At 45.5% G+C, this 22,934-nt stretch overlaps 1 protein-coding gene across 1 annotated transcript; it reads left to right on the forward strand.

The window, feature by feature from the left end:
* The first annotated feature begins 7,677 nt into the window (after nucleotides 1-7,677).
* Nucleotides 7,678-10,196, forward strand: LOC120709328 (phenylalanine ammonia-lyase). Its single transcript, XM_039994943.1, has one exon. It carries the CDS (start codon nucleotides 7,885-7,887, stop codon nucleotides 10,021-10,023), a length of 2,139 nt encoding a protein of 712 aa, XP_039850877.1. The 5' UTR covers nucleotides 7,678-7,884; the 3' UTR covers nucleotides 10,024-10,196.
* The last annotated feature ends 12,738 nt before the right edge of the window (nucleotides 10,197-22,934 follow it).

Raw genomic sequence — 22,934 nt, forward strand, 5'->3', positions numbered from 1 at the left:
TGGATTTGAATTCAAATCAGTCAAACCGGCCGGTAAACCGGTACGAATCAGTTGAACTAAGTTTTTTAAATTCAAATTTGAATTCGACCGGTACCGATCGGTTTCCGGCCAAACCGGACCGGTATACCGGTACCGGACCTCGGCGGTTTGGCCGGTCCGGTCGGTAAATTAAACCCTGCCTTGGAGACGCTGCAACTGCAAGCGCGCGAAACGTTGCGAGAAAATTAGCACGAAACGGCGAGCTCACTTCGTTGCATTTGCGCCCGGTCGCCACTCTCGCTAAGTGGCAGGGTGTCGAGTAGCAGAGAGCAACTGCTATTCAGAAACTTTGCAGTGTTCTTTTCCTGACTGCAATTTCTGTCCAATTCTCTCAGCATCAGATTGGGACGAACATGCCTCCGCAGAAAAAAGAATGGAGAGGCTGCTGGACCCAAAGTTTCGCAAGGTCAAGAAGAGTCTGTCGTTCCATGTCCGATGCCGCACCAGCAGGAGGGCTTCCAAGGAAAGCAAGGCGCTCCAGATCTGGCGCAGCAACCTGCTAACTTCCCCAGCACCATGCCACTTGAGGAGGCGCACCTCGCGTCGTGGGCGCCCAGTTGAGATAAAAACAACCATTGATCGAGACCATCTTCTGAAAAGCTCGGAGAAGTGTTTCACCTTTCACGAAGAGATTCCACGTTTTCCCCCTTCGGACGCAGCCACGCGCAGGTATGAGTACTATACTGTTTGGGGGCAGCCGGGCAGGTAGAGAGCAGGTGCTGCAGGGCAACATCCATGTAGTGCACAAACTGCTGCTCTTTTCTATTTTCAAAAAAAAAACAATGACCGTGTATGTTTTTTTAAGCGTCGCTGCCTATTATCTAGCACTCGGTTGGTAACAACGAACTGTCAGGGCGAGCACCAGCCAGATCAACTCGTAGTGCGCGGCGACTAAGCAGGCACATGACTATAGTTTGAAAGGGAAGAGACAAAGGTGACCATGCGCCACACAGAGTTATTTCTTGTCTGTATCGAGGATATTTCCCAACAATTGGTCCAGATTTCGTAATCAACTTTTTTTTTTGCAAATGTGTTTCATAGTCAAGATTTTACCTCTCCTTATAGCTTATCAAGTATCAACCACAGTTGCCACATTCTTATATTAGTGTGGTTGCTGGTGCCAAAGGGTCAGGTTAGCACATGTTTCTGTGAATATGTCTCGTTTCTTACCAATCCTAACCTAACTTACCAAGTCGAAGTTAAAGCCATTTTTTTATGCACCAGCATTGTGTGTTTCGTCGATTTTCCTCCGACCCACCTCCATTGTCTATATTGCAAGCCTCCCGGCAAATTTTGACAACACCCTAATCCTAACCATGATAGTTAACCTTCTAGTGAACATGTATGCATGTGCCTTTCTTTTCCCTCGTGCATCACAACTATTTCCTTATCTCGAATAAAAAGAAACTACCCCCTCATTTGATGAATTTCTAATTGAAGCAAGCGAGAGATAAACTAAAGGTTATGAGTTTGGAATGACAACTAGTCACTTCTTGCTGAAGATCTACTCAATGAAGGAAGCATGGACAACTCCAATGCAACAATGGCTTTCCTGCGACCGACTCATATGGATGGATGACTCTATCTATATAAAGAGGAAATTGTGTCAGGAAGTAGATAGGGTTTTCTTTGGCCAAACGATACTTTGAACTTGGATAGAGCATGAAAAGATTAACGAGACTTCTTTCTCTTTTGAGTTTTTCTGGCAGACCGGTCACGCAAGATCTTTGGTCTTCCCCGGAACCGATGAAAAAGTGGGTCGCTTCTTATGGACTCGCTCAGAATGATTCTTCTCTATCTATAGTTCATGGCCTTGTCTCAAATATATACAAACTTCAGAAGTTCTTCAAAGAAATCTTGTTATGTGGATTATCGCTTTGGAGTACATTAGATAAACGTATGCAACAAAAGCTTGGCTAGGGATAAAAGGGGGGAGTGGTCCCTTTTGCAAGCCTTTGCTTTACCCAAATGTCCGGTTCTCGTCTCGTCTTTAGCAGCTCCTGTATTCTCCTTTCATCTCTTGTGTTTTCAATTGTCGCTCGATCATGTCAGCTTTTGCTTCCTTGATCAGCTCCCAATCTCCAGTTCTAAATAGCAGGTTGAGCCTTCCTAACCTTTTTATAGTTGGCTCAACCATTCCATTTTTTTTCTTTGAGGGGGTTCGGGGGAACTTTCTTTTTTTCCCTAAAAGTTTTCATGAAAAAGTTCATTGAAAATTGTGCTGATGAGTAGTTATACTTATACGCAAAAAATTGTGCAAATAAGGTATAACATTTTCAAAAAGAAAGTTGCAGAGAAGAAAAAGAAAAACCCAAACATATAAGTTGCAAGGAGATCACGCATGTAGGCATGGATTAGCAAGTTTCTCCCAATAAATGAAAGAGCTTATAAGTTTTATTTACTGATGATTTGAAAACTATTATCATTTCAGAAAAGCAAGTTCCTTTCATCCATTTTAGATAGATAGATAGATAGATAGATAGATAGATAGATAGATAGATAGATAGATAGATAGATAGATAGATAGATAGATAGATAGATAGATAGAAGAATCATTTTAGATAGTTGGTAGAGAAGAAATGCATATCCTTGCCCATTTGATAAACTTTTGTTCGCTCCACATACTAAGAAGGCGTAATATTTGGGTTATATTTGACGATCATAACATGCTTGCATGAGTTGGGTCCGTCACTAGTGTATCAATATATCGGTCTTACAAAATGTTAGCATACAACCTTTGTACTCTGTATTGCCTCCAAGATATGTTTGCAAGACAGTTTGTGAAACCAAGATGGTACATTTGGATCATGTGTGAGCCTATATTATCCAATTAATCACTGTATGTTGTCAACATAGCAACCTTCCCGGTCACACCAAGACCCATTTTGTAACGTAAAATTTTCATGGGATTCTTGTAGGGATAAAAAATTATGTCAAAATTATTAATCAGTTATTTATAGATTGTTTCATCTAAAAATCATGTGATTCGTAATGTTAAATGTGTGCTTGATCTAGTTAACAGATACGTGCCTTACGTTATAATGGAGGAAAACAGACATCTCGCAGAGAACAATGTTTGATCTTGCGAGGTCGGCGGCGTGGAAATTTCGTGGTGGCCGCTGGCGCTGGCCGCTGGGGCAGGAAGAAGCTTGGTCGCCGGACAGCGGTTGGTGAGCGTCAAGACCCAAAGAGTTGGTGAGGACGCGACTGCCGGGACGCATGAGCAATTGCGCATGGCTTCTTGACTGGACGTGCTCGCTTTGAGACTGGTGGTCTGGTGGGCTACGTGCCTGCGTTTGTGATCTTATCTTTGCTTTGGACCTTTGCTGGGTGCTGCACTTTGGTGTGATACTCTGATGAACTTTCCATGCTTTCTCACTTTCCGTGGATGCAGTATTTGATGATCAAAGTCAAAGTTATGCTTGGGGCAAAAGGAATTTTATGTCCTATTTTTGGTACTGTTTTGCTGATAATCATCTTACGAGTTATGACCTATATTTCGTTATGGTTGCCATTTTTTGAAAGCAATTTTGTCTTTTTAGGATATTATTCCCAAAGATCTTTCAGCTAACTCAAACTTTTCGGATGTCAGAGAAAAGATCACCCTTTTCTGGTTGTTAGGGTAAAAGAATATATGCAACCTTTATTATACAAGTGACCACTTGTTGCCAACATAGCGAAATCTTACTATTACTAATTAGAGGCTCATTTTGAAGCCTCACATGAAGCCATCTAGATCCTAGGCGGACACTTTGAAAAAAAATAGAAAAATCCTAGAAATTCTCGCAAAAATCAGAAACATCTGATCATCAATCCGACAACTCTAATTATAATATTCATTGGCCATCAATCCGGCCATCTATGCTATTATGAAAATAGACTAAAGTAACCCCCCTAAATATGTATCTAACTTACCTACATCTGCCATTATAAAAAAACTAAAGTAACCTCTAATTGTCCTGTGAATCACCCACCATGCTATTATAAAAACAATGCAAATAACCCCCTAAATTTGCATATAAATTATCCAATTATGTCAATATTAAAAATTAAAATAACCCCTAAAACTGAATCTAAATAATATAATTATAACAAAATATTAAAGTGCAACAATATAAAATTATAAATTACTATTTCTATCATTAATATATTATTTATGTTATTGTTTATATAAATATACTACCCACGATATGTGTCATCGTGTATCTATGTATGATGAAAGAGATAAGAATATCAATTCACAAATAAATAGTTCAATTAAATACATATCAAACACACATGGATGTGTAATGCAAAATAAAATCTATTGAAACTAGATATTGATAAATATGTATTTTTGAGTATATGTTAGACTATTTAATAGATTAAAGAGGGTGTGAGATAGAAAATTATAGTTATTAACTATTAGTTTTAATCTTATATTAATTCTAATCAGCATGTGCGGGAGTACGGGTTGATAGGCTAGTTAAATATAATCAGGTTATAAGCAAATCCTGTTACTAAACGCCACCAATTCTTCACAAAGGTATCGATTATTGCAGTCTCCAATGCTAGACAAGCTCCGGTACAGTGTCCTGCTCCTCCTACTTCCCGTTCCAAATTATAAGTCATTCCAAAAATCTTGGAGAATCAAACCATCTCAAAGTTTGACCAAAATTATAGAGAGAAATATAAAGATTTATGACATCAAATAGGTGCACTATAAAAATATAGCTAACAAAGAATCTAATGATACTTAATTGGTATCATAAATATTATTATCTTGTCATATAAATTTCTATAAAATTGCAAGTTTGATGCAACTCCAATCTTGCGTTTTGAGAAGACTATATAACTATGCACATGCTTGGATGGCTACCAAAATGGGGCATGCCAAAATGTGGGCAAGCCTATAAGTTTTGGCACTCATCTGGTTGGGTTCCAAAAGGTAGCAAACCTAACTAGGTGTTATTCTAAAATTGCCAAGATTTTGGTAAAAAAGATTAGCGTGTTCATATTTTAGTAGCCAAAGAGGCACCTAGTCAGTTTTACAGGGGGTAGGTATCATGTCTTCGTTATACAGCTAAGGAGAAATTATCTTCTCACAACCAGGCTAATGCAAGCCAACAACCAACCAATCTGTCCCTCCGCGAACCAAACCTAGCCAAGCAGCACGCAGTCAGCCAATCACAACTATCTTTAATGAGGTTTCGAGAGCTATCTCTGCGAACAAGTTGTTCAATTCCGCCATGGCATTTCTTGGCGAACCATGCAGAGATGAGCGAATGAACCGTCAGAGGAATATGAATGTCAGAGGAGTACGTCGATGTGTCGCCATGCCGGTAGCTGGCGAAGCTTGCGATGTATATGGCGGCTCCCGGCCCCGTCCCTGGCCATCGGCCAGGAAATAATCCAACTTGTGGGCAGAGTTCGGTGACATGGCTCAACCTGCACCCCTCCCCTGATCCTCCTCCGGTCATCGCCGTCGCTATCTGGAAGGCCACACTAGCCATCCTCCCCCTGAATACGATCACTACACCAGTTCATTGGTCATGGCCGCCATTGGGCACCTAACACCGGGAGGGACACGGCGCTAGTGGCGGCAGAGACGGACACAGGCACCACATATGCTGTGGCAACGAGAATGGACACGCCTTAGCGCTTCTCATATGCTGTGGCAAGGAGCCCCTGACTCTGACATGCACGGACACGCCGTCACGCACAGCTAGCGCCATCACTTGCTGCTACGGCACCAAGAACGAGAGAGAGAGAGGGCAAGCCGTGCCCTTGTCCCATCCACAGGATCGTACATAAATGCTGGCCCCGAACAGGTTCTTGTCACCTTCGTGTACATGTCCGTGTAAGGACCATGCGCAGATGCATCGACGAATGCACGCACATCAATTCACGCAGACTGCCGGGTACGCGCGAGTCTCATGGCCGCAAGAAGCCCTCGAGCGGGAGACCTGGCCGCGCCGTGGCCTCATGCGATGGGCCTACGTCCATGTGAGGAACACGACTCGGGCTGAGGACCATTGCATTGGTCGCCCTGGATCTGTGGCCTGTGGTTTTCATGGCGGAGGAACGAGGAGGAGAAGGCTCCGCATGTGGCCGTTGCAGGACACTGTCGGACATCAGCATGTCTGAATGTAATGCGCCTGCTGGAACGGAAGAGCCCAATGGGGGAAAACCGGAAAAGGGACAGGGAGGGAGAAGATTCAGTTGCGGGTTTGTCAGTTCTGCTCTGTGTTGATGGCTTGATGGTGAACCGTGAACGCCTACCCGCCGCGACAAAAGTCTTCCCAGTTTTGGGAATGGGCTGTGGTGTTGTTATGGTCATGTCAGTCTTACGGATCCAGATGCTGGTTGCTACTCCTTCGTGAAAGAAACAAGCGGGACTTGCATCCGTTCCTCTTCAGTTCAGTCACAGTGTAGATGCAGGTGACTGATAAGCAGAGATGTTAAGAAGAGCAACGACAGGAGGACTAGACCGAGATGACCGGACCGAGTTCATGCTGTTCCCACATCACGCATGTCACGTGGAGGCGAGCAGTTTACGGACGTTTGGAAATGTATATTTTTGCATTTCAAAAAAAAAAGAGAAATGTATCGATGTGTGTTTCAAGGGAAATAGTTTAGGTCGGTTTGTCTGACGAATACAGGGTAAGTAGTTTGTCTGGCTGCAGTTGGAAATACGCGTGATGCCTGAGGTGCGCAATCATGTTGGCAGTGGTTGCTGATGCGTCAACAAGATCCAGAAATGGGGAGGCTGATGAGTTTAGAAAGGATATGATGGAGCCGGTAAAGTAAACCAAGTAATTGCAGTAAGCATCTGATCTGTTCAAACAAATGGAGAAATGCAGGAGCCTTGACTGAAGATATCCTTTCGACTTCAACCCAATGATATTTCAGAGACCGGCGATCTGTTCAAACAAATATGTTTTGTATAACCTGTTGGCTGTTGCTGACGATCAGGTGCTTAATTGAAAATTTGGTCCTACTGCCCTTAAACCTGACCGGCTCCTTGCTGACGGTCAGGTGCTCCATTTCCTAATCGATCACACGGTGATGATGCCAATGAACCTCTAAAAACTACCCCAAGATAACGGACTTCAATCAAATCTTGTCCAAAAATATAATGAGCTTTTCCCGAAACGAACGAAACTGATTTTTGTGGATATCAATTCCTCTAGAATAAGATAGCGTGCTTTTCCCCGAGACAAATGGAAATGAGTTTTTAGGAAATGGTCCTTCAAAGCATTGTGTGCTACTTGCATGCACAATTTGATTGCATCCACAGTAACGGCAGCTCAGTGTACCTGCCCTGCATCGTCCTGTCCCCAATCACTCAATCAGTGCAAGAGCAAGATCAGAAACCCATAGCGCGCATTGTAGAAATTCCGACGGCCGGAGAGCCTTGCCCTCGCCACCAACCCCCGTGCCGCGCAGGCGCGCAGGCGCGGGCACCTAACACAGCACGAACGACCCAGCCCTCTCTGCCCCCACGGGCGAGCCGGCGACCACAAAAATTCCGACGCTTTCCACGCCGCCGGCCTCCCAATTTCCTTTTACTTGCAACGCGGCACTCGTCCTGTTCGTAGAAATTAAACGGCGAGCCAGCGGACTGGCCGGCACCCTCCACCGCCTTTCCTCCGACCAACCCCAGCCCATCTCGTTCCCCTATTTAAACGCGGCCTCCCCCTCCGTTTCGCTCCAAGAAGAGCAGCACCAACCAGTGCATCACCAGCTCTTCTCCAGCACAAAGCCACTCCAAATCAGCCGGCCATCACCCACGCCTGCTTCTGATCTCCGATCTCTCGAGGCCTACTAGTGCTTCCGGTTCAATTCCCCCCCTTCATCTTTGCAATGGAGTGCAAGAACGGCCGCGTCGCCAACGGCGACTCCCTGTGCGTGGCGACGCCGCGCGCCGACCCGCTCAACTGGGGGAAGGCGGCGGAGGAGCTCATGGGCAGCCACCTCGACGAGGTGAAGAGGATGGTGGCCGAGTACCGCCAGCCGCTGGTGAAGATCGAGGGCGCCAGCCTCCGGATCGCGCAGGTCGCCGCCGTGGCCAACGGCGCCGGCGAGGCCCGCGTCGAGCTCGACGAGTCGGCGCGTGACCGCGTCAAGGCCAGCAGCGACTGGGTCATGAACAGCATGATGAACGGCACCGACAGCTACGGCGTCACCACCGGCTTCGGCGCCACCTCCCACCGCCGCACCAAGGAGGGCGGCGCGCTCCAGCGGGAGCTCATCCGGTTCCTCAACGCCGGCGCCTTCGGCACCGGCACCGACGGCCACGTCCTGCCGGCCGAGGCGACGCGGGCGGCCATGCTCGTCCGCATCAACACCCTCCTCCAGGGCTACTCTGGGATCCGCTTCGAGATCCTCGAGGCGATCGCCAAGCTGCTCAACGCCAACGTCACGCCGTGCCTGCCGCTCCGGGGCACCATCACCGCGTCCGGCGACCTCGTCCCGCTGTCCTACATCGCGGGCCTCGTCACCGGGCGCGAGAACTCTGTGGCCGTCGCGCCAGATGGCAGCAAGGTGAACGCCGCCGAGGCGTTCAAGATTGCCGGCATCCAGGGCGGCTTCTTCGAGTTGCAGCCCAAGGAAGGCCTCGCCATGGTCAACGGCACGGCCGTGGGCTCAGGACTTGCCTCCACCGTGCTCTTCGAGGCCAACATTCTCGCCATCCTTGCCGAGGTCCTATCCGCCGTGTTCTGCGAGGTCATGAATGGCAAGCCGGAGTTCACCGACCACCTCACCCACAAGCTGAAGCACCACCCGGGACAGATCGAGGCCGCGGCCATCATGGAGCACATCTTGGAGGGCAGCTCCTACATGAAGCATGCCAAGAAGCTCGGCGAGCTCGACCCGCTGATGAAGCCGAAGCAGGACCGGTACGCGCTCCGCACGTCGCCGCAATGGCTTGGCCCCCAAATTGAGGTCATCCGCGCCGCGACCAAGTCCATTGAGCGCGAGATCAACTCCGTCAACGACAACCCCTTGATCGATGTCTCCCGCGGCAAGGCGCTTCACGGTGGCAACTTCCAGGGCACGCCCATCGGCGTGTCCATGGACAACACCCGTCTCGCCCTCGCCGCCATCGGCAAGCTCATGTTCGCGCAGTTCTCGGAGCTCGTCAACGACTACTACAACAACGGCCTGCCCTCCAACCTGTCCGGCGGGCGCAACCCAAGCTTGGACTACGGGTTCAAGGGCGCCGAGATCGCCATGGCGTCGTACTGCTCGGAGTTGCAGTTCCTGGGCAACCCGGTGACCAACCATGTCCAGAGTGCCGAACAGCACAACCAGGACGTGAACTCGCTCGGCCTCATCTCCTCCAGGAAGACGGCCGAGGCCATCGAAATCCTGAAGCTCATGTCCTCGACGTTCCTGATCGCCCTGTGCCAGGCCGTGGACCTGCGCCACATCGAGGAGAACGTCAAGAGCGCCGTCAAGAGCTGCGTGATGACGGTGGCGAAGAGGACCCTGAGCACCAACTCCAGCGGTGGCCTCCACGTGGCCCGCTTCTGCGAGAAGGACCTGCTCCAGGAGATCGAGCGCGAGGCGGTGTTCGCCTACGCCGACGACCCCTGCAGCGCCAACTACCCGCTCATGAAGAAGCTGCGCAACGTGCTGGTGGAGCGCGCCCTCGCCAACGGCGCGGCCGAGTTCAACGCCGAGACATCCGTGTTCGCCAAGGTCGCCCAGTTCGAGGAGGAGCTGCGCGCTGCGCTGCCCAAGGCGGTGGAGGCGGCCCGGGCGTCCGTCGAGAACGGCACGGCGGCGATACCCAACAGGATCGCCGAGTGCCGCTCGTACCCGCTCTACCGATTCGTGCGCGAGGAGCTCGGCGCGGTGTACCTGACTGGCGAGAAGGCGAGGTCTCCCGGCGAGGAGCTGAACAAGGTGCTCGTCGCAATCAACCAGGGCAAGCACATCGACCCCCTGCTCGAGTGCCTCAAGGAGTGGAACGGCGAGCCGCTGCCCATCTGCTGAACAGAGAAGAGGGTGTTTCAAGACTCTATTCTTTAGTAAATAATGCGATTTATTCCTGATTTATGTTTGTTGCTATGCTTTGAAAGAGTTGTTATTGCAAGCAGCAAGTTGTAAGTTTTGAAGTGTTGTGAATCATATTTGCAGTTTAATTTACTTCAAGTGTTCACGCGAAACGACTAAACATAGCAACCTACATACAACTTTGGGTTTTTTCTCAGATTCTTGAGACTGGGCAAACTGTTTGGTACGAAGTTAGACTTTCTAAAAAAATGGTTTAAATTCAGAAAAAAGGAAAATGGAAACGTTGAAACTATAAAACTTTTTTAAGAGCCCCAGGAGAATATGTCTCACAATGTTTGTCCATTGAGGGTATCAATATAGTTATGTCACGTTTGAACTCCATAGCCCTTATTAGATGCTTTAAAAGAAGGGAAATGGTTATGTGCGTGGATTTTCTTGGCCATTTCACAATTATTTTTTCTTGGAGTTCATACTTTCTTGGCTAGTGTGCGTGGTGTATATGAAAGAGCTCTGATTTTTTTTTATACTTCAAAGCTTAACCAAATATTTTTCGGATACCAAAAGGGCTACTTAATAATTTAGTTTTAAACTTGCTATTATTAAAATTGTGGATTAAAAGGGACTAAAAATATAAACTAAATTGCTTCACGTGCTTTAAATGAGGGGTTTGACGATTCTGTTTTAGGAAAACAGAATATTGTGATATTCTTTTCTTTTAGCTCTGCAAAAGAAGCGGGAGGGGGCCGCTTTGTCACTGCATACCCAACAAGGAAAAACAGAGGAAACCGAGCAAGAGGGTTGGTCCATTCGTGTCTCAGTTACCAAGTTCTAGGATAGCCAGTTTCTAGCTCTTCACCAACCCATCTGTGTTGGACTCCAAAATCCTCTCATGTCCAACTTATAGGTCAACAAAAATTGCTCACCAACAGGTCAACAAAATTTGCTCACCAACAAACTCATTTTGACCACAGTCCGTTCCAATGACTTTCAACGCTGTAGTATGTAGAGCTCAGCTGCTCCGGAGATATTCTTCACTTACCATAAATACTCATCTTTAATTTTGAAAGGAATTTTTTGGGTGTTTTTCTGAATCCCAACACATTTTTTTGCTTAAATACAAGACATCAGGTAGACCCGCAACCATCCACATTCATGCGGATGCGTTCTAGCACATATCTAAACAAGATTACAATCTCAATGTAGCACGGGCATATATGGGCAACTCTTCCAAGAAAAGCACCTTTCACATTTTGGAAGTGTTTGGTCGGAAAATTGTTTAGATGTTTTCCATTTGGATAAAATTTGAACTAAAGAAGTCATTAGCATTTGAACTCTTTCTATACAAACAACTCCGGCAAAGAAAAGTACAATATGGACCATCGCCACATCCGGAATCCGGGTCGTGATTGATGACTCTACAAATACTCAGTTTTAAGCTAAAAATGATATCTTATGAAAAGGCCTGGCCCCAGTGCATGAACCGATCCAAAAACCTTATCGTCCACTTGCTCTTGCCTTCCTTTTACAGTTCCTTTACCCGTCCTTGACAGCTCTCACCAACCCACCCTCCTCTTAGATGACCTGAAGCACACACACTTCGTTTTGAACATGGTGCACATTCTTGTTTCATCGAACATAAAAAGAAGTAACAGTAAAAGAACGAAAATTCAGCAAAAACATCGAGCACGCCAGGGAGCCCACGCGTCAGGAGTTGTTTGGTTCCAGGGATTTTTTTTAAGTCCCTGGAACTTTTTAGTATTTAGAAGTATTAAATAAATATTAATTATAAAACTAACTGCAGAACACTGGGGCTAAACTGCGAGACGAATCTAATGAGGTATCTTAATCTACGATTAGCGAATGATTACTGTAGCATCAATGTAGCAAATTATGAATTAATTAGACTCATTAGATTCGTCCCGCGAAAAAGCACTCAGCTGTCAAAAAACATTTATAAATAAATTTTATTTAATACTATAAAATAGTAAAATTTCTTTTGATGTGATAGGGACTTTTGAAATCCTGGAGCCAAACAAGACCTAAATTGCGCCGCCTCCAGAGGGCTGCTGCTCTGAATTCTGAATCGCGATAGTGCTTCAGGGTAGGTGTAGGTGCACGTGCAGGTGCAGGTGCAGGTGCAGGCATCGCCATTCACCAATCAGTCAATCACCAACCAGTCGCCGCCGTCCTGGAACAATGCGGCGGCTTACTGACCAGTACCACCACCGCACCCTCCCACAAGCAAAGCAAGCCGAAGAGGTCTGTCCGGATGTCCAACGAAGCGGCTCAGTTTCTACCTTCACCAAACGTTCTCTGAATCGGAAGGCTGACCCGGCCCTCTGGCGGTTGCGGGGCTTGCAACCGTTCGCGTTCGCCCACCCACCAAGCTCGCTCGGTAGCTCTTGCGCGAGCTGGTTCCCGGTTACACGCGACGGATTGGGGCCAGGTCCAGCACCCTGAAGCATCGACCGATCACGCGCGTGTGTCGTGGCTCCCCACTGTTGGTCTGTTCCTGCCCCCATCATGCGAGCGGGGGAGCGCAGCGCCGCAGCGGGGTTGTCGTCGTCGTGTTCCCCCCCGGCACGAGCACGCGTATGGCGTGCGCGGCGAGCGAGCCGGGACGCGGCGGAATAATCATTCGCCGCTGGCGAGCAGAGCCAGCGGTGGCCGGGGACCACGATTCGTCGCGGCCTCGCGGGCCGGCGGCTCACATGCGCAACAGGGGCGCGCGCACTGCCGCGGAGTCCTGGCCGTAGGACGACGTACGGCCGTCAGGGCGCAGGACGTCCTTGCCGGCGCCGAGTGCCTGAATCGCTGTGGCCATTCATGGCGGGTCGCTGCAGACCTGCCGAGGCCCGGGCCGCGCGCCGCCATGGACCAGCTGGAGGCGGCGCGAGCGTCTGCTGGCCACATGTTCTACCGGACACGAGCAAGTTGCGACCGGACGGCGCTGTGACAGGGAGGGGAACGTGAACGTCCCCCCCGGCGTCTCGGGCACGGCAGCGGCCGGCGCCGAACCGCCGGGAAAGAGGGAAAGCTACCGCAGCTTTTGCCGGACGCCTCTGTCAGCCTGTCACTGTAGGGCACGGCACGGGGCACGGATGCATCGCCGACACGCACGGGGCCTTCCGAACTTCCTCCCGGCTCGATCGGCCGCGATGGCATCCACAACCGGATTTCCGTTGGCTCGGACAGCGCCGGCCACGGCGACGAAGCGTCAAGCGTCGAGAAGGCCTGCCTGCCTGCCCCCCGCTGGTGCGTGCGCTCGATCGGCGTGGGAGCGGAGGTGCACGGGCGCCGCCGCCGGCCGGGCTCCCCGGGTCGTTTCGCTCGTCGCGTCACGCTGCTTTCGTGGTGGTGCCAGAAGCGAGAGCTCCCGGGCTGCCCCGCCCGTGCCAGTGCCACGCCGTGGCCGCTCGTGGCGTGGGCGCGTGGCGCTCCGTATCCTGTCACCCACACACTGGTCGTCTGTCTGAGTCTGGGCCTCCGAGGGAGGAAGCTTTCGGCGCGATGGGAGGGATTTTTTTCATTTTTGTATTTAAAAAAAATTAAAATTTCAAAAATATATGGCGGTTTCGAAAAATTTCAAAACTATATCCCTGTCGCCTCTTACCTGGGCGACAGGGGGCCTGTCGCCCTCTGGTTGGGCGACAGGACCTAAATGTAAAAAAATTTACATTTAGGTCCTGGCGCCCGGGACGCATTAAACAGCGAACTTGTAAAATAGATATAAAATCGTAGAAAAATCGGAAAAATACAAACTCAACTGTTCTGGATTCCATGAAATAAGATCTACAACTTTTGTTATATAAATTTTTTCATTTGATCAATGTATCTTGCTCTATTTTAAATACTAGTTTAATACACTTTTATTTAAATCTCAAGACCCATCCTTTGGATGCATGTCATCTTTGGCCAGAGTGTTGCATATGGTAAGCATAGACTTGTACAAAATTTGTAGGCCCAGAAAACATTTCTAGAATAAGTTTTTAAATTAAATCTTGCAATATGTCTAGTTTAAATGAGTTATTTATCCATGATGCTATACTGAGTTTTAGAAGCTATAACTTTTACAGTACCATTATTTTATTTACTAAGAGCTACAAAAAAAGTTTGGTAAATTTTAGATAAGCACAACTAGACCAAATGAATTATTTCAAATTTTCTAGGTACAAGAACTATTTTTCTGGATTTAGTGCATTTACCTTAGTCATAATTCATTTGGTCTAGTTGTGCTTATCTAAAATTTACCAATTTTTTTTTATAACTCTTAGGAAATAAAATAATGGTGCTGTAAAAGTTATGGCTTCTAAAACTCAGTATAGCAGCATGGATAAATAACCCATTTAAACTAGACATATTGCAAGATTTAATTTAAAAACTTATTCTAGAAATGTTTTCTGGATCTACAAATTTTGTACAAGCCTATGCTCACTATATGAAACACTCTAGCCAAAGGTGTCCTGCATCCAAAGGATGGATCTTGAGATTTAAATAAAAGTGTATTAAACTAGTATTTAAAATAGAGCAAGATACATTGATCAAATAAAAAACTTTATATAACAAAAGTTGTAGATCTTGTTTCATAGAATCCAGAACAGTTGAGTTTGTATTTTTCCGATTTTTCTACGATTTTATATCGATTTTACAAGTTCGCTGTTTAATGCGTCCCGGGTGTCAGGACCTAAATGTAATTTTTTTTTATATTTAGGTCCTGTCGCCCATCCAGGGGGCGACAGGCCCCCTGTTGCCCAGGCAGGGGGCGACAGGGGTATAGTTTTGAAATTTTTCGAAACCACCATATATTTTTGAAATTTTATTTTTTTTTTAAATATAAAAATGAAAAAAAAAATCCCGATGGGAGGGACGTCAGGGCCCGTGATGGGCATTGTCAGTGACTGCTGACTGACTGTGGCCGCAGCACAATGCCGGCCCAAGTACCTTCTCGGCCTTTCATTTTGGACCGAAGATTTGTCAAAAGAGGTGTTTCTGGCCGTGGCCTACCGGCTTGCTGGCAAATGACCCCCCAAATCCCACTCAGAAAAAAAAGACCCCCAAAATACACGAGGTGTGCAAAAATATCCGTTCCAACGATCTGATCACCAGCAGCAGCAGGTGCAGGCAGTAGTGGGCGCAGGCTTGTTACCGGTACCTCAGGATTTAAATAGCGAGCTATCGAATTTAGCGTTTCCATGTTTTGGCCGCTATTGCCGCTATAGCGGCGCTATGGCCGCGCTATAGCGGCAGCTACACGCAGTAGCGTTAACTTGCTGTGTTCCAAATAGCGCGCAATAGCGGCGCTATGGCCGCGCTATAGCGGCGCTATGGCCGCGCTATAGCGCGCTATTTGTTAAGTGGACTGCAAATTATCATAAGAAATGAGCTAATCGGCAAATTATCATAAGAAACGCAAATTACCATAAGAAATGATCAAATCAGCAATTTTGCCAATAGCGTATGGATAGCGCGCTATGGCGCTAAATGCGTTTAACGGCGCTATAGCGCGCAATAGCAGCAATGACGGCAATAGCGCAAAAAAAGTGAAATTGCGTCGCGGCGTTTGTTTTGGCACACTATAGCGCGCTATTTTTTTCATGGCCGGTACCTGATGATGTTGGGATAAGAACTTGGATAAAGATACATGCCGTGGCACAAGCCGTTGCAATGCGGTTTCGTTCTCTACACATACACTAGCACTTGTTGGGTTCCCCTATGCTGCATGCCTGCAGCTGCTGCCTGTTCTGGAGTAGTAACTAGCCAGCAACCAGCGACTGAAATGATGATAAATCTAGCAGTAACAGTGGACGAAAATTTCCCAAGCTATATGAAACAATTATATCTCAACTGCAACCTTCGGTATATGTCATAGGTCTTGTGCGTGAGAGTTCTTGCCCAAACAGAATGGGGCGAGAGCATTTCGTGATGAGGGGGGCTCAAGCTTGTGGATGAGGGCAAGAGAGTGGTTCTTTGTCCTCCACTACACATGCCGTCAGACGTCTGCTTTTCTTCAGTGGCCAAAGCACGCAGGAGGTGAATGTCATGGGTTCGTTTTCAGGTTGCTGCATCTGCTCTGCAAGTATCTAGCAGCAGTAGCAACCACAGTGATAGTAACTTTAACAGTAATACTGGACGAAAATTTCTCAAACTGTATCGGACAATTCTGTTTCATGGCGGACTGAGATCTTGTTGCCCCGAATCTTCTTCAGCTCGCGGATTTCCATCAGGGTTCGACAGACCTCAACTGGTTCAACAAAGCATACCTGGCAACTGGCATTGGTACCAAAGAAAGCGCCCGCCCTACATCCCAAGGACTCAAAAGTGCTTACCTGCTACGCATGAGTCACACAAGATCCAGAGTTCCACCCACCTGGAATGACCAACAATCCGTCACTGATAAGGCTGCGACGAGTGCTCTCGGTCTCCAGCAGCAAACCATGCTGCTGCAGCCTGCAGACAAGTATTAAACAGAAAACATGCAACCCACGACATCAGGCCAGGGGGGCTACGACTACGAATCTACACGGCTCAGGAAGCACAAGTATTAAACAGAAAGCTCCAGGCATTGTCAAATTATTACAAACTTCAGTTCAAAACCACCGATGCCACAATTGGCATCAACATAGCTTTTGTCCAAGTTGCACCCATTACAGGTACTAGATGATAGAGGAAAACATAAATCTGTCATCCCAGTTCACAGCCGCAGAGTCCAGCTTTTATTCATTATTATTATTAAAATACTGTAGAAAGGAGATCTACTCCTGAGACGCCACCTTGGAGAACCAGAGCTTGTAGCGGCTCAGCACGATCTGCAGGTCTTCCTTTTGCTTCGCATAGCAATTCCTTCCATAGCACTTTGGACCAAAGATGACGGCCTCAACTTCCATCAGCTTCTTCAGCATAGCTTCTGCACTGGTGCGTTGGCTTGCATGGGGCAACCTCACAGTTGGCACAGTGTCGGTGCACGGGCATATGGGAACTGGTTGAACAGGCTTCAGGAATGCTGCATCCAGAATACCCTGATGATGTACAAGAGCGGTAGAAATCAGTAAGCTGGCCCAGCAACATAATGGTAATTACCTTTTAGCTTAAAATATGGGTCCATAGGAAACACAAAAATAAACTCAAATGGAAGGAAAGAAATATTTATGAAATTACAAGTCCTATATGCGTGTGTCAGCAGAAGAAAGAACAGCACTTCTGATGTTTGCTGATATTTCAGCCTCATGTTGAATGTTGTTGTTAATGTGTAATATCTCTAGTGTCACTGAACTCATTTTCCACGTTTACCATGGCTATCATCAGGGAAAGTCAACTATATTGCTCAGCACTATATGTCTGGCAGTTACAAATGCAAATTTCCCCTTATTGAAGCTCTTAAGAATAATAATTATCAAGCTTATATTACCATCTCTAATACCAACAAAGCACAACAGGATAGCAAGTATATTTCCTTTTCGGACTAACTCTAGTATCTTGTCCTTCCAATAGGATAGCTGCGAGTAAATTTCAGTTTTCACTAGCAGGATTGCCTGTGCATTGGAATGGCACAAGCCAAACAATTATATGTGCATACATAGAGAATAGAAATGACAAAATATGTACATAATTATTAATATGTGCAAATAATATAAGATGGTAAGACGATTCAATGATCAAACACAGGGGGCAAGGTGGGTAAATAATGCAAAGTTTGGTGGCAAATGTGTAAATAGCAGTTTGGGTGCAGTATTGACTTGGCCTTAACACTAGGAATCTTATTAGCACAATTCCAGCTCTATTAAACCAAAGGAAGATCCAAGAAATTGCGGGCAATGGGAGGACTGAATTCGACTTGAACCATGGAATTTAAATTTGATCAAATCAAATATGAGCTCAAGTGCAGAGCTCAAACTTCCCCAAGATCTTTGAAATCAGAGCCTAGAGCAAAAGGTTATAACCGTTTTACGGATTGCAGATTACGATCAGGCGGTCAAGTAGGGTTAGAGGGGTGGTCTGTTGCACAGGAGAGCTGAAGACGTATTGTTCAAGGTGTCCAATCATCAGATGGACGAATGCCCTGAAGGCCGTAAAAGTTTACTAGTACTAAATGTATAGTCCGATGCAAGGAGCTGCATGTTCTCCCACCAGCTACTTTTGAACGTTTAAGGCTATAAATTCACCTACACCCTGCGATTTGAGAGTGTTCTGAACATTGGAATGCATAAACGCATACTACGTATTGGAGTTGGAGGGAAAAAACTAAAGTTTATATTAATTTTGTAATGCATAAATAAATACGGCCCTGAGGGGAAAGACCTCCCCTGGGTGTTGCACTAAGATGAAACAACTCGTCTGCAGGACTGGAAAAACCTCCAAAACCCAGCTACCAGGACATGAAATTGACTGCAGGGACACGCCTGCAGCGTATTCTATTGTACAGTGGACACTTATTTCACTGCATAGCGGCGAGGGAGATTATTAACCCAGCCCCGAAAATATACTCCAATAGGGAGTCAAACCTAGGCCTGCTGGGTGCTAATAAGGCACTGCAACCACTAGGTTACAGGCCCGTTTCTTTGCAATGCATAAATACAAAAGATGAATTTTACCTGAAGGCGATTGAGAACCATACTATAATCCCCTCGCATCACAGGTTGCTTCTCCAAAAGCATAACTTCGAATATTCGAGAAATGCACCAAACACCAAAGCTAATAACGAGACTAGGTAACCACATACATGCATCTCCACAACCCAGGACCGAGGTGCAAACATTGAACATTTTACCATCAGAATCAACTACTACATTTGGACTGAATTTATCGCTTGGGTGTATATCTCTAAATATCACCATTTCAGCAGCCAAGTCAATAAGCTTCTCATCATACCCGTCTCTGTGCTGGAACAGCCAATCAGATTTCTCAAGCTCCAATATTTTCAAAATACAACCTCGAAAAGAATTCAAGAGTAGCCCTTTCAATTCATTGTAGGAGAAGTAAACATTTGTCTTGGAAGCCTGTTGATCTACTTGCTGTGATGGACATTTTTTAACCAAAACTGTAATTGCATTCAGCTCCTCCAATGGACAAGGGGCCCAGTCAGATGTACAGTTGCTTTCCGTGCCAATGGACTTAGCAACCCTGTAACACTTTTCATATATGGGAACTTCATATTGTACTTGATCATTTTCCATAACAAAATATGATAATTCATCATCCTGAAATGGAATATGATGATCATCCTGGAGGAATGAGTCCATGATGCACCTTCTGAGCTCCACAACAGCAGGCAATGTGCAATTTCCCTGTTCAGGGCACATGCTATTCTTGATTCTAAACAAAGACGGTGTCTTCATGGCACTTAAATTTATTAGATTGAAACGATCACACAGTTCTCCAGATGTTCCATCCAAACAGCATGGGCAGTTTTTTATGTTCTCCTCAACATCCAGTCCAATAAGAAGGTCCAACCTTATGATCTTTCCTTTTTCTGTCAATTTACCATGCAGGTCAAACAAATTCCCCCATAAGTTATCAAGAATGTCAGTAAACAGGCCATGGTCATAAAAAGGCTCTTCAACTTGTCCATAATTCATGCTACAAGCATATTCATTATAGAATTTCAAGGTTTCATTTTTCTCATTACATCTTGCGGATATCAATTCAGCAACTTGTTGACCTAAGGCAGTAGAAACAGCATTCCTTACAACTTCTCCATTAGCAAAACCTTCAACAGCAAGATAATCTATCATGTCAAGCATGTCCTTAGTTGAATGGATCTTAGAAGTTAAAGCTTGTCCACAGTGAGGAATCAGATTCCTTGCATTAGCTTCATTCTCAGAGAGGAAAAATGAATTGTGGCACGAAACTGAATCAGTAGGCTCAATACATAAGTCGTTAGAAATGAGAATTTCATTACCAACGGTTTGGCCCAAATGATCTTGGGATAGCTTGGACAAGGATGTCTCTCCAGCATCAAATGTTTCATCCTCCTCATCAAAGACCATGACTTGTTCTAGTAAAGTAGTTTCACATGCAGATCCTAATACTGGGTCAAGCCCAGTCCCTGGAGCCTTGATGGTGTCCTCTAATTCTCCAAGTACATGATCATCGGTTTCTGTTGCATCAGTAAAGGGGTTCTTTTTGTTGCCAACTCTGTAATCATGACCATTTTCCAACAAGACCTGTGAGTATATTTTCTCATCCACCAAAGTTCTTACAGGCCACTGTTTGAATGCCAAATAGATTGCAAAGTCAAAGGACAGTAGAACAACCAGCTCAAGAAATTTGTAAGGGATTCTCATGAACTCAGAAAACCTGCAGTCCTTAATTACCAATGCCACAATGAATGCAACATTCATGGCAACTGATATGGCCATGACAGTCAAGATAAGGGCCCTCATCAACAGGTAACATTTGGAGGTACCCATGAGAAACAGGAAGGACTGTACACAATGAAGTAGAATGTATGGGGCTGCAAAAGTGCTGTGACGACAACATGGCAGAAGAGAAGCAATAAGTAGATATTCTCAGAGCCAATGTGGTGGAGAACGGTAGGTGCTACCTGGGTGATAAGCCAAGATGAAGCTGGTCCCAAGTATTGAGGATAAAGCTACACTTGTCAAATATCTGCATAGTAAAGAAACACAGGTTATTACATATGCATGTACTGAAACCAAACATATTGCATCTCAATCATTGTTCTGAAGCCGATTAGCCATTTTCAGATTGACAGTGGATAGTAGAAAAATTACAGCATGATTGTAGCAGTACTCGTATACACACATCTAAGAAAGCTAGAGAAAAAAAATGTAACATAATATGAATAAACTAGTCTTCTGTGAACCCGGTTGGTTCGTAAATGGACATTCATTGTGACATATATGTCACCCATGATGATAAGCGTGTGTACATGAGTTGTACAATTACTTGGGCTGTAATGGTTAGTAGAAATTCAATGGGTAACATGAATATAACCATTTGTTGGCTGAATCAAGTTAGGATCAGACAACTAGAGAAAGTTCAGGATACAAGGCACTTATTTTACTCTACTCTACTACTACTGAACTAGGGTTCATCAAATATATTCATGATTCCCAGAATCTCTTCTGCCACCCTGCTTTCTCTATTACAGCTGAACAAAGTCGGAGCATGGATGATGAACAGTATTCCTTGCTTGCTCTGTTTGCGACTTGACTTCAGCGTCAAGTCGCTAAAGACGACGACTTCACTTGGTGGCTTGAGTAGTTAAGTTTGGAAATTTCTGAACCTGCAACTGAAGAATATGACATGCCCTCTACCACTCCCCTCTCCGAGCACCGGACGCCTGTGCCCCACCTCTTGTGCACATCATCATCACCCGCCTTGCCAGTGACAAGGGGATCAGCGACATCCCGTCCCTAACCCTCACAAAAATTTTGGCTACAATCTATGAAACTCTCCTCCAACGAACGCCGCATGACAGATGCGCAAAAAATTTAGATCGATCCGGAACTCCGAATACATGAAAAGAAAATCAGTAGCGCAGATGCCATGAAAAATAAATAAGATCGGAATCGGTAGGGAAGTAGGGATCCAACATATTTTGTAGGAATCAAATATAGGGAGAAGGTTACCTACCAAATCCAAAACCTTCTTCAGATCAGGCTCAAAGGGGTGCTTCGATCTCCTCCATTCCGCCCCTCTTTAGAAGGCAATATGTCACGGCGAGGAGGCTAGATGAGGAACTTTCCTTTGGTGTAGTAGTTCCCTTGCATATAAATCCATGGAAAGTGGCACAATATTTTGCAGAAAAGCCCAAAAGTATATGGAAATAACATGTACATAGCATAGGTCCGTGTAGAAGTTAAATATATGACCCCACATGGAAACATAGCGCTACATTTAACCTTGACTTCAGGTGATGGGTTGACATGTCAATGGCAGTAAACGTAAGGGCATCTAGAAACATATTTTTCACATACCACACATCAGTTAACAAAAGAAATGCAGACGAATCAAAACCCGCATGCATACTGCTATTTCTATACTATCCACACTTTTGCCTAAACAAGAAAAGATATGAATACCATTTCATTTTCATCAAATATAAAATTCAGATGGTATTGAATATGAATCAAGGAATTCAGATAGCAATATCAGTAGAAACTGATATTGGTGGAATGAATAAAAAAGGACTTAAAAGAATGGAACTTATCCAAACATAATTGATGTTAGCAAAAAAGCACATGGAAAGTAGAAATCCATGTGCCAAACCATGAACTATGAAATTGATATTTCCTACTAGAAATACAAATACTATTTTACTTTTTCATACATATTTTTTTAAGAGAACCTGAAAGGTTAACTGCCTGTCTATGTAATAGTAGAGAAGTTGAAAAACAGAAAAATCACAACCACCGACCCACTCACTACCAATGAGATCACCACCACCATGTCTCCAGCAACCAAGAGCCACCCTGCACATTGAAAGAACCACTAAGAGGGAGGGGCTGTCCACGGAGATGCTTCCAGGGAGGATATGACATCCGCAGATGTCGCCACTGCCAACCGAGGAATAAAAACAAGGTTTTTCAACTCAAACCCCCCGGCCAACCACACAATTTTCTTCAGAAAAAACCAGCAATATATGAAAATAACATAAATGCATGTGGAAGTTAAATATATGACCCACATGAAAATGTAGCGCCATATTTAACCTTGACTTCAGATTATGGGATGACAACTGTGTGGCGATGGTAGTGAACAAAAAAGGAAGCTAGGATACCATACATCATTTGGCAAAGGAATGCAAATAAATCAAAATCTAGATACATAGTGCTCTTTTTTTAATAAAAAAAAACTGTATACATAGTGCTGTTTCAATATCCATCTACATTTGTGTGTAAACAAAGAACAGATGTGAATATCATTTC

The sequence above is a fragment of the Panicum virgatum genome, chromosome 1K (genome assembly GCF_016808335.1).
Source record: "Panicum virgatum strain AP13 chromosome 1K, P.virgatum_v5, whole genome shotgun sequence".
NCBI classification, from domain to species: domain Eukaryota; kingdom Viridiplantae; phylum Streptophyta; class Magnoliopsida; order Poales; family Poaceae; genus Panicum; species Panicum virgatum.